This window comes from Halichoerus grypus, chromosome X, assembly GCF_964656455.1.
Source record: "Halichoerus grypus chromosome X, mHalGry1.hap1.1, whole genome shotgun sequence".
Classification (NCBI taxonomy): Eukaryota; Metazoa; Chordata; class Mammalia; order Carnivora; family Phocidae; genus Halichoerus; species Halichoerus grypus.
In genome coordinates, this window is record NC_135727.1 from 4,805,282 (window position 1) to 4,822,271 (window position 16,990).

Below are 16,990 nucleotides of genomic sequence, written 5' to 3' on the forward strand. Positions count from 1 at the left end.
ACTTCCTACTTTGTTAAGGATCTCAACCACAGTGCGAACCAGCTCCTAAGGCCTTAACTTTTTCCAGAACTCTACCCCAGGGCCTAGCACTTGCTCCAGGGGATAGTTTGCACAGAAAGCTAGTCACACACAGCGAGTCCCTAGCATCATTCTCTTCCTGTATTAGTCAGCAAACTGTGAGTTATCATAGTATTTCTAGACGCAGAGGACCAATGAAGCACGTGGGGTTTCTTAACCCCAGTCAGAAGCAGAGATAATGGCCCTTCCTGTCTACAGTCACTTCTCCGTTCCCTGACCCACGTGTTGTCATGTCACCAAAATGCCCAGAAAGGACAGAAATTGCTCGCACAAGATGATGCACATGCGTGCGGTCACTACAGCGCCGGGCTATGACAGAAAGCCGGCAACTCAGCCTGTTGCCCCCTTGGTGTAACACGCTAATATTATTTGAAAATTAAATATTGCTTTTGATGAGAAGAAGATTGGATTGGCAAGTGTTTTAAAACTTAAGTCTTTCTTTTTTTATTGTGGTAAAAGTTGCCATTTTAACCATTTTAAGTGCACAGTTCCGAGACATCGGGTACATTTGCAGTATTGTGCAACCAGCCCCACCATCCATCTCCAGAACGTGTTCATCATCCCAAACTGAAACTCTATTCCCCGTTAAGCACTAACTTCCCCTTTTCTCTCCCCCAGCCCCAGGCACCCACCATGCTGCTTTCTGTCTCTATAAATTTGCCTACTCTAAGTACCTCATAGAAGTGGAATCGTACAGTATTTGTCCTTTTGTGTCTGGCTTCTTCCACTGAGCATAATGTCTCTAAGGCTCATTCATGTAGTAGCAGGTGTCAGAATTCCCTTCCTCTTTAAGACTAAATAATAGTCCATAATATGGACAGATGGATTGTGCTTACCCATTCACCAGTTGATGGGCATGTGGGTTCTTTTTACCTTTCGGCTGCTATAAATAGAGCTGCTGCGAACACTGGTGAACAGATTTCGGTTCAAGGCCCTGCTTTCAATTCTTTGGGGTCTATACCTAGGAGTGGAATTGTTGGGTCATATAGTAATTCTATGTTTACACTCTGAGGAACCGCCATACTGTTTTCCGCATTCCTACTGATGGTGCACATGATTTCCGATTTCTCCACATCCTCGCCAATGTTTGTTGTTTTCTCTTTTTGCTTTCTTTTTTAAATAATAGCCACTCTAATGGGGGTCAAAATTTTGTCTGTTTACATTTTCCAGAGCTCGTTTTTGAAAGTGTTCCCTGACAGAGCAAAAGGGTCATGGAATTATTCCCAGTTATTCCCACTCAGGGGTGGTTGGGGGCCTCCCACACCCTTCAAAGCTTTGTCACCTGGAAATAAATGATCATTACTCAAAACTGTAAATGAGGAGTCCACCTTCATCTATTGGCCTACAGAGTCAGCCGCCTTTGGCAAATTCTCATGTGCCACCCAGCCGTGGACCTTCGAAAAAAGTCTAGCTCCCCACAACTGTGCTCACCTCCTTGGCTCAGAAACAGAGACTGGCCAAACATGGTAGCCCGCTACAGGGGGGAAAGCCAGCTGGAACCTGTGCCTTTGGCTTCAAATCCAAAGCCCCCCAAAGCAAAGCAAGACTTGGAATACTTTCTGATGAAATAGGGCTACGCATCTTTCGGGCCTTCAGGGCCACATTTAGGCCAAAGCTCTATGATAATTTCCTGAAGTGTCCGCTTCCCTTTTTTCTGTGTACCTAGCTCCAATAGCCCAATCGAGATCTGTGAGCTCAGTGCGATTCCCAGCTGCACATGTCCTAATCCAACAGGAAACTTGGTTAACATGGGAGAAGGGCCAAAGTATGGAAGAAAGAGAGAAATGTCACCTCTTCACTTACTCCATTCTGTCTTAGAGGCCTGTGAGTCCACTGGGAGGCAGGAACCACGGAAGGCTGTGCTGGGGGCCTACGTGGGTCTGCGGTGGAAGTGGGATCTCTTCGGACCTGCGTGTGGCTTTTAGCTTTCAACAACCTCACTCCTTTTGATGGGAGGGACTCAAATGATAAGCCCTCATCTCATGACAACAAAACACAATAAACAGACAGAGCATCATGTGTCACTGTGGGCAAAACTAATGAGATCCAATAAAAATCCAAACTTTTTCAACTCCTTAAGAAAACGCAGAAACTTTTTTCTTTGGCGGGGGGAGAGGGGTTTTGCTTTAACCATAAACAGTGTTCTACCCTCTGCCGTCCTCCTCAAGCTCACGAGGAGCTGGCCAGGGCACACGCACGGCCGCATTACGCAGCAGGCCCAGATCTTGGGATGTGTCAACCCCCCAAGGGACAGAAGAGGCTAAAAGTACAAATGGACTCAGGAGAGGCTTCCTCAATCTGTGCTATGGGGCCATTAACGGGTTTGAGAGGGGGTGGCTGGGGAGGATGCGGGAGGGAAGGGGGGGAATGGAGTGGAGCCCTGTTGGGGCCACAGCGGAACAGAGCAGACCCACTGTGACTTTCCACTCACCCTAGACACTTTTTATGTTTTGCTAACTTTTCACTTGGGGGTCACAACAGCAGCTCAGAGCACTTCTGTCCTCTTCTACTCTTTGAAAACCTTCCCTGGCTTTACAGAGACAAATGAGCAGGTCGTTTCAGTGAGCGCTGAAAAAGAAAATAATTTCTACACTTTGTTTTTAAACATCTCATTTTGAGCACCTCAACTTCAGCAAAGTTCATGGTTTCTCTTCAAGTATGTTAAGGTGAAATGAACAAACAAACAAAAAACCCACAAAAACTTGATAGGAGGTTTCTGAAAATGGTTGCCTTTTGAGCCTTCATAAGGCAATTACTAAGCAGTTATAAAATTCGATCTGTTGATCTCTATTATTGAGGCCTCCGACTGGGGGGCTTTTTTGCACCCCCATCAGTTTCGGCGTGGACTGTACTGAGTGTCGGATCGTCACTCCAAGGATAGAAAGTACCGCTGATGTTTCAAGCGTTAGCACTTGACAAGCAGCGCATTTTAAATTTCTGCTTTTTGAAAAAGGGACATAGCTTTGAGGTGGAGGATCATCAATGATTCTCAGAAGCCAGAAGAGAAACAGAAAGAAAAACCAGATTCTGGGTAATATTAGTACCAAGTTCTGAGACTGCATTTCCCAAATTCAACACTCTGTGGAGTTTCATTTCATGGCAATTCAGAGTGGTTGAAACGAAACTTGGTCAACACGGGGAAACTGGGCCCTACATTTTCAAAAATGTATGTTACACTGTGTCTAATTATATTTCCTCCCAAAGCAGCTAAAAAAAGGCTTCCCCAAACGAAATAACATTTTGTGGCCCAATTTAGAAAGAAAGGAAAAAGTAAGCTTGTGTGTACAGTCGTGCTCGCAGACAAAATGAAGACGCTTATTCAGGAAAAGGCTGCCCCATCTGGCAGAGAAGATGTGTGCAGAGCCGGCCCTGGCCGTGACCCAGGGGCACCGGGAACCTGACTCGCCGCCCCCATCCTCCTGCGCGTGGTGACAGCTTGCCCAGAGGCCTCCGCTCTCGCACTGCAGTGGGACTAACCTCCAAAATGAGATCTGTGATGCTTCGTGCCAGAATTAGTAAAAGACAAATGCAAGGAAAATTTTCTCATAACAGGGGAGCAGTGCCGCTCTCCCCCAACCCTTATCCTCAAAACAAGAGAAGAACTAAGGGAAGCCAGTGAAAGGACCGGCAAGTCCAAGGTCACAGGCCCTCCCTGACAAAATATGGTGCATCTGATTCCGGGGGGGGGGGGGTCCAGTATGTCAACGAAGAGCTGTCACCTGCTTTTAAATCCTCATGAACAATTTGAGACTAGAAGAAGGTGCCCCCGGGCCACCATCTCTCCTGACTCTCTCTCTCTTTTTCTTAAATTTAAATTTTTTTTAATTTAAATTTTTTTTTTAATTCAAGTATAATTAACACACAGTGTCATATTAGTCTCAAAAGCACACTTACTGCGATGAGCACTGAGTTAGTGTATAGAATTGTTGAATCATTACATGGTACATCTCCTGAATCCTTCTCTGGTGGAAAGTGGAGCCGACGTAACTTTGACAAGAATAGACGATTCTCTTGGTCTAGCCTGGTTTTATCATTTCTGTTTTCCATGAGAGGTCATGGTGCAAATGTAAAGATTTTAATTTGCAGTGCTAACTGCGACAGCAGTAATTAAAGGTTCTGCTCCACTGAGCAGGTGAGTACAGCCTTGGAAATTCAAACCAAGAGGAATCTTGAGTTTCTGCAAAGGTTCTTGTGGGAGGCTTTGGGAGTGGATGTGAGTGGTGGTGGGGGGAGGGGGGAGGCACCCCTGCAGGTTCAGCATGGGTGCTCCGAGTGCTGGCATCCATCTGGGGCCCCCGAGCAAGGCTCCAAAAACACAATGCAGACAAGGGACACCCATCCCCCACGGCCAGTGACTAAGCAGAAGCCGCGTTCCTGTGGGCACTGGGGCTGGGTGGCCGGCAAGGCTGGCCCGTGCTCTCCCTGCCGTTGGCTCTCTGTGCCTGTCAGCAGCAGTCCTGGGGCCCGCCCCCTGCCAGGCAACCCCCCCCCCAGCCCGTCGTGTCCCCTGCCCTGTGCCGTCTCCCTCAGGCCCCGGGCACTGGGGGTGCAGCACTCACCCACGGCTGAGGGTGGCAAGAGGGCTTCCCTGAGGCCCCACTTCAGACCAAGCTGCCCAGATCCCCATGGCAGGCCCAGCCCCTCAAGGAGGCAAGATGGCAACTTCTCTCAATTCATCCCCGGTCTCTGCAATTGCTGGGTGTTCACCGGTGCCCTGGCTAAGGGGACGGGAGGCTTATCGGTAAAGGTAGAAAGCGTAGCAAAGCCGGGAGGGGCCTCATCCCGCCTTCCTCAAGGCAGGCTTGGTTCCCCTCCTGCCCTTCTCCAAATCTGTCCAAACAATATCATGTGCCTCTTTGGTCTGTTTCTCCACAGCTGCCCCCTTCCCCTGTGTCTCGGCCTGCCTCAAGGATCAGATTTCAGGCCTTTTTGTTCTTATTCCAACTGGCCCCCATCCACATCCCTCCTCCCCAGGATGCTGCACTCCCAGCTCTGCAAACCATGAGCACTGAGGGCCGTCAAGCTACCTCCTTGATGGACCTGCTTTCATCCCTGAGCAAATGTAAGTTCCATTCACCAGCGGCTGGTGGTAAAATTGAAGTCCTAACTGATTTTTGTGAGTATCTCCAATAAGCCTTCAGGGAGAAGAGCCCTAAGGTATGGAAACAAAATTCACCTCAATTAAGAACAGAGATGTCACCCAACCTTGGGAGTAGAGTGGGGAGATTTGGGGATCATTACAATCTAACACACCAGGGCTGGGTGTCCCGACTGCAAAGAGTCCCTCCCTTCATAATTCCAGGTCCACATCCCTCATCTGGAACTTCAAACCCAAAAAGCTCGGAAAGCCTATTTTATTTTGGTAAAATTGGCATCAAAATTTATTTGGGGACAAAAACTGATGTGGACTTAGTTAAATATTCATATTTCTCTGCAAGAATAATGAAATGCTGCCCCAGGTTCCACCAGACGCTTGTGTGATATTTGGCAAATGCACCATATTACCTTTCTAAAGCCCCAAACGTTCTAAACTTGGAACTGCATCTGACCTCCGAGGTGGCAGATCCCAGCCCGGGGCCTGCACTAGCCCTGACTGACCACGAAGCGTGTGCCGGGCCCGGCTCTGAGCAATTGCAATTCAGCGCCTCCTTTGTCTTCCAATGTCCCAAGAGACCAGCACTCCTCCTGGGCTCAAATGCAGCAGAGGCTCAGAGGGGCTGAGTGACATTGCTCCCGGCACAGAGCTCGGTCAGTGTCGGTGCCTGGACTTGAACCCCCCACGCCCTCGCTTCAGCTGCTACGCTAAACTGCCGCCCTGAAGCCAGATGGCATTTGCCTTTTCCCTTCAGTGCAAACAAATGGCCCACTGAAATCGGATCGTTTACTTAACTGGTCGAGTGAAATTGCCAGAGCTGAGAAATACGAGTCTACAAATAAAAAGGAGCTCCTCTAGACGACTGGACTTGGCTTTTCTGCTTACTCAAGAGTTGGGTTTCTCAGCTTACATTCAGAAAGCACTCTTTTCAAAAACCAAAATCTGGGTTAAAATGAAGCCCCAGTGCTTCTGGGGTAACCATTATCACACGTGGAGGTAAAACGAGCTAGTCTCCGTCACCATGTAGTAGGTCAGGAGGGTTTTCCGAGGCTCGGTTTGGCCAAGAACACGTTCCCCTGCAAGAGTGAGCAGGGCCGAGCTCTCAGGCCTTCAAGCGAATGGGGAAAGGCCATGAGAAGGAACAGCAGAGCTGCTGATGTGCCCAGAGGCCCACTCCGCGTTTTGGCTAGAAGGGTGCCATGGACCGAATGGGGAGCTGGGCGAGGGGCAGTGAGCTAGAGACCCCCGCCAGCGGGGCGGACACGGCCTGGAGCTGGCTCGATGGGGCAGAACCTGGAACAGGGAGAACCCACGAGGCTAGTAGGTTCCACAACTGCTGTCTGTCTTGTCTGGAGAGAGCACTACTCATATTCTGTCCTGACACAGCGTCGGTTTTGAGAGCCACCTCTCAGCCCCCAGAAACGGGATCTGGAGACTCGGGGCCAGGAGTTAGTCTTAGTGATAGTAAATCTCCATTGGCAGGTACTTTGTGCGGCCGGGCCCCGTTCATCATGCCTCAGATGCATTAATGCGTTTAATCCTCAACCAACCTATCATAGCCTATCGCCCATTTTGTAGGAGATCCAGGCGGGAGCGGGAGACTCTGGACTTAGCAGCCCATGCACGGGGTTACACGTATGGGCTCTACAGACAGACAGACTCCCTTCTCTGGCCCTGAGCTGCTGCGTGACTGCTTTGTGCCTCAGTCTTCTCGGCTTTTCGGGGAGCGATAAGGGCCTCTGTGTCTGAGAACTAAAATGAGAAAAGGCAGGCAAAGCACGGAGTGGCAAGCCCGGCCCGAGGGCACGGGCCAGCACGGGCAGGGAAGGCCCCTCGCGGCAGCAACCACCTCCCACTCGGGGAGCCCAGCCTCTCCTCTGTGCTGGTGGCGGTCGCCTTGGGGAGCTTGGCGGCTGGGCTTTCTCCCGAGCACTTTCTCCAGCTCACCCAGGGAATCAGTTGGGTGTGATGTTCACGCCTCCAAGCATTAAGGATTCTCCCTCTGAGGTCACACAGTCAGGCTACAAACATACCCCACTGAGGCCAAAAAACCCCAAAGGGCTCATAGTGTTAGATGGTGATGTGTCCCCAGGCCGAGGCCCTTGCCTGCCAGGGTGAGAACTCCAGTGCTGGTGCTCTGTGAAAACAGATGGCGGGGGGCCTACGGCGAGCTCAAACACAAGTGCCCCCGGAGGACGGCACACACGGGCCTGCTGGCCGGTTCCTCTCACCAAGAACCGGTGCCCTGGCACGGAGCTAGCTCTCCGCTTGCCGATGCTTCGTGAGGCACGGAGGAAAAAGACATGGGTCCTATCCTCCAGGGGCTGCGCCAGTCACAGGCATCCAGGGCTCTCAGAAGAGAGGTCAGCCGCGACAGGTGCCTCCCCCTCAGGCCCGGTCCCGGGCCAAGCTGTCCTCCTCGGCTGCTCCACAGAAGAGGGAGGCAGCGTGGGAGACAGAAGTACCCAGGGCGGTCAGGGAGAAGCTTCCTGGAGGGGAGGGCGCCTGAGCCTCTGGAGCTGTAGGAGTGGGACAGGACGGAGAAGGTGGGGAGGGACAGCCAGGCACAGGGGATGGAAGGAGTAAGGCCCAAAATGCAGAGTGGATGATAGAAGTCAAGTGCCAGACGGGGCCCGATGAACACTGAGTCTAAGAAGGTAGCTGGAGCCAGGTGATGGGCCTCTGGAAACTTCTGAGGAAATGTGAGACACGATCAGATTCCTGTTGCATCGGGTCTCTTGAAGGTAATGTTTTGAGTGATGGCTGGTTTATTGGGAAACCACTTTAAAAGTCAACTCTGAGTTCAGACAAAGAACCAAGAGGGCCCGAACTTGGGTAGGGCTGAGACCATGGGAAGGAGGGACCAGGATGGACAGTGCCCTGGGTAGGCAGGCATCTGACATGGTCCTCAGCGACCCCTGCCTCCTGGTATTCACACCCTCATGCTTGTGTCTAATGAACAGAATACAGCAGAAGAGATGGGACGTCACTTTCAAGATGAGGTTCTAAAGACCGTGCCCTCTGACTTGCAGGCACTCCCTCTGCCTCTCTTGCTGGCACATTCTGTCTTGCTTACTCAGATGAAGCCGGCTGCCATGTTGTGAGATGCTCTATGAAGAGGCCCACATGGCAAGGAACCAAGGGAGGCCGCTAGCCAGCAGCTCATGAGGAACTGAGGCCTCAGTCCAACCTCCTGCAAGGAACTGCTTCCTGCCAACAACCTCGGGAGTGAACTTGGAAGCAGAACCTTCCTGGTTGAGCTGGAGATGAACGCAACCTTACGAGCGACTCAAGGCCGAAGACCCAGCTAGGTGATGCCAGGACTCCCGGCCCAGAGAAACTGCGAGGTGATATACGGGTGTTGTTTTAAGCAGATGTTTTGGAGTAATTTGTTACCCGGCAAGAGATAACCAATACAGGCAGGGGTCGGAGCAACGATGGGGGGCATCTGCGGTCGACACCACCCAGGAAGGACCAGCTGAGTCTGGTGATCAGATTGTAGGAGACGAGGGAGAGGGAGAAGTCACAGTGATTTTGAGAAGAGCACAGGCTCTGGACTAAGACTTCCTGGTTTCCAGCTCCTGCTCTGCCCCTGGCTATGTGACTCTGGGCAAGTCATTTCAACTCTCCGAGCCTCAGTTTCTTTGTAGAATGGAGATGCTAAGAGTAACTACTTTCTCTGTATCTGTCCTTTTCATTTAGAACCTGCCTCAGTGTCCAGTGCAGTGCTGAAGGGCACACTGGAGCTGCTCAGCAGAAGTTTGCTGTGCCATTTCTAGAAGGCTCAGTGTGCGGCCTTATGGCAGCAGGGACAAGATTTAAATGCTTTGGTGCAATTTCCTTGCATCCTGCGAAGCCCCCCCTAGCCCCGTGTGAGGGAACACGCCATACACGGTCCGGTGCAGGGACTTGTCTCCCCTGGCTCCCTCCCCTGGCAGCACCTTCTGGGGGCACTTTTCCTCCCAGGGAAGGTAAGTGGCCTGCACAGGAACTGAAAGCATAACCTTGGCCTCACTAATACTGCACTTGGACCACGCGGAATTAGCTGGCTTAAATAGACTTTTCCAGAGTCGAGTCCGGTCTCAGAGAGGACTACAGCCTGACTTGCCTCCAAAGCCAGGTTACCAATAGCACAGGCCACGGTTCTTATTTCCACCAGAACCAAGGAACGCGACGGAAGGCGCGAGCTCGTCTTACCTGTCTGGGCAGAGAAGGCATGGAGTCCGGGGCCACTGGCCGCTGAAAGCGCTGGGGCCGCTGCACCATGTGCTGCGGGAGGAACGAGGAGTGGTCAGGCTGCGGCTGCAGGCTGGCGGGGGAGGCGGACGAGGCGGTGGCGGAGGAGGCCGGCGGCGGCTGCTGCAGGTAGTGGAGCAGGGACTGCTGCCTGGACGTGGCCGGCACGGAGGGCATCTTCTGGGGGCCCGGCTCGGAAACGAAATGCGACAGGGGCTTGGTGTTGCCAAAAGTAAACGGCTCCGGGACTCCCGGGCTGGGGCTGGCCAGCCCCTGCTGCATGATCATGCTCAGGGTTTTGGGGGAGTTGGCGGTCACGGGCTTGAAGATGCTGCTTGCTGACTGCTGGGGGGGCAGCGGCGGCGGCTGAGTGAGCGCGCTGCCGGAGGGGGTGACGCTCCGGATCAGGGAGCACTGCGGGGTGAAGGACTGCTGCGGCAGGCCCGGGCTGGACAGCTTCTCCGGCCGGTAGGGCGGGGAGGGCCCCGGGGTGCTGGTGGGCAGAGCGGACAGCAGGTGTCCCGGCGGACTTTTGACACTAGAGGACACCAGGTTGGCCAGAAGGGAGCTCTGCGGGCTGAACTGCGGCTGCTGGCTGAGAGCGGGGCTGGGGAGCTTCTCGGGAGGGTAGAGCATGGCGGGCCCGAGGGCGGCGCTGCCGCTGGATGCCATGCTGGCGAGGACGGCGTTGGGGGACGCCTGGAAAGCGCTGCCCGGCAGGTTGCCGGACGCCATGCAGGACACCATGAGGCTCTGCGGGCTGAACTGCGGCGGCGGCGGCGGCGGCGGCGGCGGCGGGTGCGGCGATGGCACCGGGCGGTAAGACGGGGAGAGGCCCGGCGGTGGCAGGCCCGACCAGCTGGGGCTGGGCCCGGGCTGCCTCGTCGCGGAGCCCTGCTTGCTGGCCGCCAGCGCCTTCAGCTGGTGGGCGTGATGCCACTGAGGCACCGGGAGCGGGGGCAGAGTGACGGGGAGCACCCCCTGGACCTGGCTCTTGGCCTGCGCCGCCGTAGAGCTGGGCGAGGCCACCTGCTTGCTGGTGGAGGGAATCACGTAGCCGATCCCCGCCGGGGAGGGCGGCACTGGAAGCGCCGCGCCAGGGAGCTGGCTGCAACTAGAAGCAAACTCCTTGCCGGGACCCAGGCTCTCCAAGTGTGGCATCTGAACCGGAGGCTTGGCGGTTGTACCCAGGGTCGCCTGCGGGTGTTCTAAGACCAGTGGTTCTTCCGGCTTGCTCCCCAGGATCTTCTCGAGATCTAGGTCATTTGGAGAAGGTTCTTGAATTTTTGTTAGCTCCTCCAGGAGATCTTGAAGTTCCTGGTCCACAGCCGGCACGCTGTTGGCTTTGTCATAGTAGGGGCCGGTGGGCCCTTTCAGTCCCACTTCTGCAGCCGGCGGCACCACGAACGGTGAGCCCATGACATTGCCATTCATGGGATTCGCTTCGAGTGGTAACGAATGGCCCGTTACTCCCACAGCCGAGGGACTGGGGTTCATGGTTAGCGGAGGAACCTGCAGCTCCGCACAGGACGTGCTGGGGTGCGCGCTCGGGCCCATAGAAAGGGTAACGTCTTCCAGGCAAGGCCTCTTGATTTTATTAGGGTAACCCCCGTCAGCCATGCCTGGAAACTGGAAATTATCTCCTTCCTGTCTCCTCTTAATGGTTCCCTGTGGCAGAGAGAGAGAGAGAAAGAGAGAGGGAGAGAGAGAAATTTTTATAAAGCTGTGGCACATTAAAGCTAATGAACAGGAAACTTGCAAAATAGAACATCTCTCAGTTTCGAGACTTATAGTTGTCAAAACTATACAATACGGCCTATTTTGGGAACCATAATGCTTGCTTCTTTGTTGCTACGTTTCATTTAAACTGTCTTGTTACACTTCAAATTAGACATTACGCTGTCTGCGTACGAAACACCACAGGAAGTCCCACAAAGGATCTTCTCTGCCCGAGTAAGGGGGAGCTCAGCTCAGCTGTGCGGAAGCCACAGAATGAACTGTGCCCCAGACGGGCGTTTGAGGGCACACTGGGAATACTTCAGGTACTTCCGATTCCTACCTGTCTACAGAGACCCCCGTTTCTAAAAAGGAAAAGCGTAACATAGACGTTGAACTTGGTTAAATGCATCAGACTGTGGTGATACAATGGACCACAACAGAGCCTTTGGAGGAAAGAAGATCTGGCTGTGTGCTCTCGGGTAGCTGTCCGAGCTATACTGTTTAGGGGAAACACAAGATGCAGACCTGTCAGTGGGGCACGGGCTCCTTTATTTTTATACGCACACACACCTTGCTAGGCGCATACAAAAATCACTTGGAAGAACATACAGGCGACCATTTGGAGTAGTCATCTCTTGGGGATGACTGGCGAGGCCCTTTCTATTCTCTACGGTTTGGTATTGCTTGTTTGTTTTTACTGAGAATGACTTATAACCACGCCCCCCTCCCCCCCTCAAAGTATAAAGCTATCTAAATAAGAAATTCCTCCCTGCAGATGCATCCTCAGGTTGGGGAGATATGGAACAACAGGAAAAGGACCCAATCTGCGATCTGCACCTTGGGGGAGCTGCTCACCATTTATAAAAGCATAGCCTTTGGGAACAAAGCAGTTAGTGATGCAGTATTTCCTACTCGTTCAAGGCTTCGTACAATCATCTGTGGCTGTCATGTTAATGACCGTGACCTGCAAGTAGAGGGAAAAGCGAGTGGGGTGGAGTGGAGGAATGTGTGGGAAGAGAGGGGCTTGGAAAGCACCCACAGCCAACAGTGGAACAGATATACGGTGGACCCTTGAAGATGGCCCCAAAACTTAACTACCAACAGCCTACTGTTGACTGGGAGCCTTACAGGAACATGGTCGGTTAACATAGATTTTGGATGTTCTATGTATTATTACTATATGCTTACAACAAAGTAAGCTAGAGAAAAAGAAAACGTTACTAAGAAAGTCATAAGGAAGAGAACATACATTTACAGTACTGTCTTGTATTTATCGAAGAAAACTGCATATAAGTGGACCTGTGTAGTTCATACCTGTGTTGTTTAAGGGGAAACTGTATTTCTCTTGATGCAATTTTTCATGTAAGAAACCCCTGTTTAGCTTTAGAAATCTCACTGGGACATTTGTTGTCGATCCTTTGACGTCCCCTCATGTTTGGCTCACTGGTGGGGGGGGGGTGGGGTCAATGTGTGTGGGGGCGCCACCTGCTCACACCCCACTGGCCATGACTCTCATGACAGAGTGAACATCAAAAGAGATCCCCCAGGGCTGCACATCTCAGGCTTTGGTGCTCACCAGATTCACTTAGACACATCCAGATTCCCAGGGTCTCCCACACAAATGAACTGTTTCAGTCTCATCCAGAGCAGGGTCCAGGGATCTGAGTGTTTTCAAAGCTCCTGGGCTGATTCTGATTCTAAATGCATCATCTCATGGTGCTGCTCTGAGTAGTAAGCAAAAGAAGCAGATTCTGTGGTGCCTAGTAAATCCTCCCTAACTGGTGGCTGCCATTACCAAGGGCAGCCATGGAAGGGCCTTGGAAGTCCAACCCTGTCCTAGGAGAGACAGGGGCCTTGACACCCAGGGAAGGGGAAGGGCCCCGATGGCAGGACACTGTCTCATTTCCACAGAAGGGGTCCCACCAGCTAGAGTGAGGGAACTTGCCTCCGTCTTTGCCTTTTCTCTGCAACGTGAACAAGGGCACTTCGAGGGGCAGCTCTGCCATTAAATCCACCTGGGGCCTCGGGACTCGGGGCCGGCAAGAAAGGGCTGGGGAGGGGGGAGCAGGCACAAGAAGAGGCCAGTCCATTCATCTGTGCCCACTCTTCCATCCAGGGGCAGTGGACTCTGTATCGGCCCACAGCAAGTGTTCAGTAAATAGCAGCTGAATGAATCAACGGACAAATGAACCCAAATGACCTGGCGCGCAGGGAGCTCTGCTACGTGTTTTCCTGGCCATTCATTCAGTCAATTACGGGGCAGCCAACAAACGAGTCACTGAGTCCCAAACTGAAATTCTGTTTCATCGACATTCTCTCAAGGAGTTCAAAGAATTCCAATATATTGGAAGTAGAGATGGATGAAATGGATCAATAAGGGATGAGTGAGGACGGGTGTTACCCCAGATCCCCTGCAGTGGCCGGGCTCAGTGTGCTGGGTGCAAAGACACTGGTGTCCGTGCAGCCCAGGCAGGGGGAGGATGGGGTGGGAGGAACGGGACGGAAGGGAGGGCAGGGGCTGTTAGCTGCAGCAGCCTGGAATCCCTGGCAGACTTCTGTGGGTTCTTGGACCTTTTCCTCAGTCGTTCGTCTGCCGTTACTTTGTTGGGAGGTGGGGGAAGGCTGGGCACGACCACGGGATGCTACAGCTCCTAGGAGGAACCACTGGCAAGGGAAAGCAGTCTCTAACTCTCCGAAATGAGAGGGCCCGTGCATCCAACTCTTCAGGCCCCCGAGTCAATGCTCCCCCCTCAGTTCCAATGCTGGGGCCCAGCCGGCTCCTCAACAACAAAGCGGACCCCGGGGCGCCCCTGCAGGGTGTTGAGGGCTAGCCCACTGCTGGCGAATCCAATTTGCCCGAGTGGGGCCCTTGCTGCTCGAAGCTGGCAGCTGGACGCCTCACTGGACACTTTGAGAGGATGCCTGATCAGGGGTCGGGCTGGCCTTGCTGTCCCTTGGGGTGCAGTGGGGGGGGTGGTGCCGGCTGAGGCGTGGCTTCAACAGGGCAGGTGGGGGGCCTCTTCTGCGCTTCCCTTTTTCAATGGACTTAAGAGAGACTTGGCTTTGTTGGAGGCCTCGGCCCCGTGTTTCGGGTTTTATGCTGAGAGCTTTCAACAGGCAGCCTGAAGCACCTGGCTGAATGGCCAGAACCCCAGCCGAGCCTGCATGAGGCCAAGGGAAGGCGGCTGTGTTCACACAGAGGTGCTCGCCGAGGCATGGAGGTCTACTGACTTCTGCCCCTAGCTAGCTACAGGCTGGCTCCCATGCCTCCTGTCGTGCCGTCCCAGGATGTGTTACTCATCTCTATGTCCAACAGCCAGCTGGGCTTCCCCCCCCCCACCAGTACCACACTGGTGCCTTGCCCGGGTCACCTGGGCCAGCGGGTGCTGGGCTGAGGTCGGCGTCACTACACTGCGTGGTGCTGACTAATCCCAAGGCCACCATTTTAGAGCAAGTGCAACGGAAGCTGCTAGTTTGGAACGACTTCCCTCTCAATGTCATGTTGTTGGTGGCGGGTCCCTCACTAAGCTTCCAGACCCTTCTAAAAAACCCTTCCAGCTTTGCACGTGTGCCGTTTTCCAGCCTGTGGACTCTGTGACAGCAAACTATTGGTCCCAGCTAGCAGCTCTTTCCTCAGGCCACGTATTGTACATGGTCCCGCTAACTGTGAGATTTTTTTTTTATATAATAAACAAATCAGAAAAAAATAAGTAAATCAGTAGACAGTGACAGGATTTCTAGAGATCACATCTCAACCTTCTCTTTTTACAGAAAACAGAATGGGATGTGATTTGCTTGTGGTCACACAGCTAGTTAGTGGACAAGAACACTAGACCCCAGGTGTCCCAACTCCCAGACTGAGCCCTCACAGGTCAGCCTTTGGTGGTGGGGGGTGGGCAGGGTGGGGCGGGGAAGTAAGGGAGGTTCCCTGGTATCTTTTAGAAAAGAATGACCATCTCCATCCCCAAATGCCTGCAGAGTCCCATTTCATAAGCAGACAGAGCCACCAATGTGATCCACACAACCGTATGAACATTCATTAAAATGCATTTGAAAGCATGTGATGGCTTCCCCACCCCCTAAATAATGAGAAAAGTAAGGCTACCCTTCTGATAGGGGCCAAGTTCAGCTCTGAAGTCAGTATTATTTCTGGTTCTGTCTGAACAATGACATGGTGATTCTTCCCTTTCTACATTTTTAGTCCAGAAGGACAAAAAGGGCAAGGATTTCTTGGAAAAGGTCTAGATTATGAGAGTATACTCCGGCCTCATAAAATGGGCATGAGAAGAACAAAGAATATATGTATGTGTGTAATCTAAATGTGTATATTCTAAATATATATACATGTAAAATACATAAATATATTACTCTTCCCAAAGAAATCTAGCAGGCTGTTATAAACACTTAATTTTGGAAACTCTAGCCAGAGGTTTAACATGGACACCAACAGAAGGCCAGCAGAAATATGCACGGTTCCTGCTGGGTAAGAACTTAGGAGGCCAAAGGTGTCCAGGAGAGATCAGTTCAGGGAGCTTCATTTTCCCTGCAGAGGTGGCCGGGCACATAGGGCCTGGACGAAATTGTCAAAAAGGTGGAAATCACCTGTGGCTTATTAGCTTCTGCCTTCTCCCCCCCCCCCCCCCAACTGGTGCCTCCCACAGGTCAGCTTAGGCCACTCTACTGGTACTTCTCTCAGTCTCTCTCAAGTACGTCTGTACTCCATCAAATCGTTCTTCAGCACTGTTCTACGTTCCCGGAGTCTCCAAGAACCTGACGTTGGCCAACTAGATTGGATCTCAATCTTGGAGATCCTTGGAGACAAGGATGGCCTCTAGTAGACTTGCTCAGAAGGAATAAAGACATCGTGGGGCACAGTGGAGGTAGGAAGGGAGGGAAGGAAAGAATATGCCCGGATATACAGGGGGGATGAGATGAGTACCCAGGTGTATAGTCTATGTTTCATGTGCATGTTTGTTTTTCAGAAAAATCTCCTCGCAAACTGAAACTGACCTTTTTGTAGCTCAAACAGGATTTTCAGCATTTCCAGAATTGCAAGACGGGAGGCTTTGGACAAGTCCAGGGTGTCTGGGAATGGCAGGGAACCCTGAATGCTGATTGGCTTCAAGAGGAGTCGGTTTGTCTCAAGCACGAATCTCTGCTAATAGGTGGTCTGGAGCAAGAGTCTCAACCTACAAATGGGGAATTTGTTGGGGCCCCTGCCTTGCCCTGAGCCAGCAGAAACTGCAGCCTCAGCATCCGACGCAGGCAGCGGCAGGCAGGGGGGCGGGACAGAGCCCTGGAGGAGGCACCGGAAGACCTGCATTTAAGTCCTAGCTCCTCCATTTGCTGTGTGACTGTGGGTGAGTCACTCCCCCTCTCTGAGCCTCAATATCTTCTTCTGTGAAATGGGTCCTGGGCCTGCGCTGTGTGCCTCACAGCATCACTGAAGCATGCGGTGACAATTAGCGCTCTCATTCTCCAGGCCCTGGGTCCCCGTGCCGCCCCACCGCCCTCCAGCATAGGCCTCGGCTTACCCGCCGACAAATAAGGACATGCCCACTAGAAGTGGGGGGAGGCGAGCACCCCACCCCGCTGCGCACCGCTGCCCGCACTCTGGGCCCCGCCCCGCCACCGTGGCACTCTGCCGCCCCAACCTGAGGACTTGCGGCTTGAGCAAGCGTCGGCCAGAGCCATCTAAGCAGCAAGCCCAGCAAATGCATTCTCTAGAACTGCATTCTCCCTTTCTGTAGTGGACACACGCCAGTTACAACTCTTAAGAATGGGCCCAAGCCCATAGGCGCATGTAGCTTTATGGAGCTCGTAATTCATATTGTTCTCCCCCTCCCCCCACCCCCCGAGAAG

The 16,990-nt window shown here is 52.8% G+C and overlaps 1 protein-coding gene across 4 annotated transcripts in view; it reads right to left on the minus strand.

Annotated features, from left to right (window-relative positions):
• The window catches only part of MAMLD1 (mastermind like domain containing 1), a 116,128-nt gene that overhangs the window by 26,702 nt on the left and 72,436 nt on the right, over positions 1 to 16,990 (minus strand). For all 4 annotated transcript variants that reach the window (XM_078065495.1, XM_078065496.1, XM_078065494.1 and 1 more), the window contains exon 3: positions 9,371 to 11,077. In XM_078065495.1, coding sequence (XP_077921621.1) covers positions 9,371 to 11,077 — 1,707 coding nt within the window. The remainder of the gene's footprint in view (positions 1 to 9,370; positions 11,078 to 16,990) is intronic.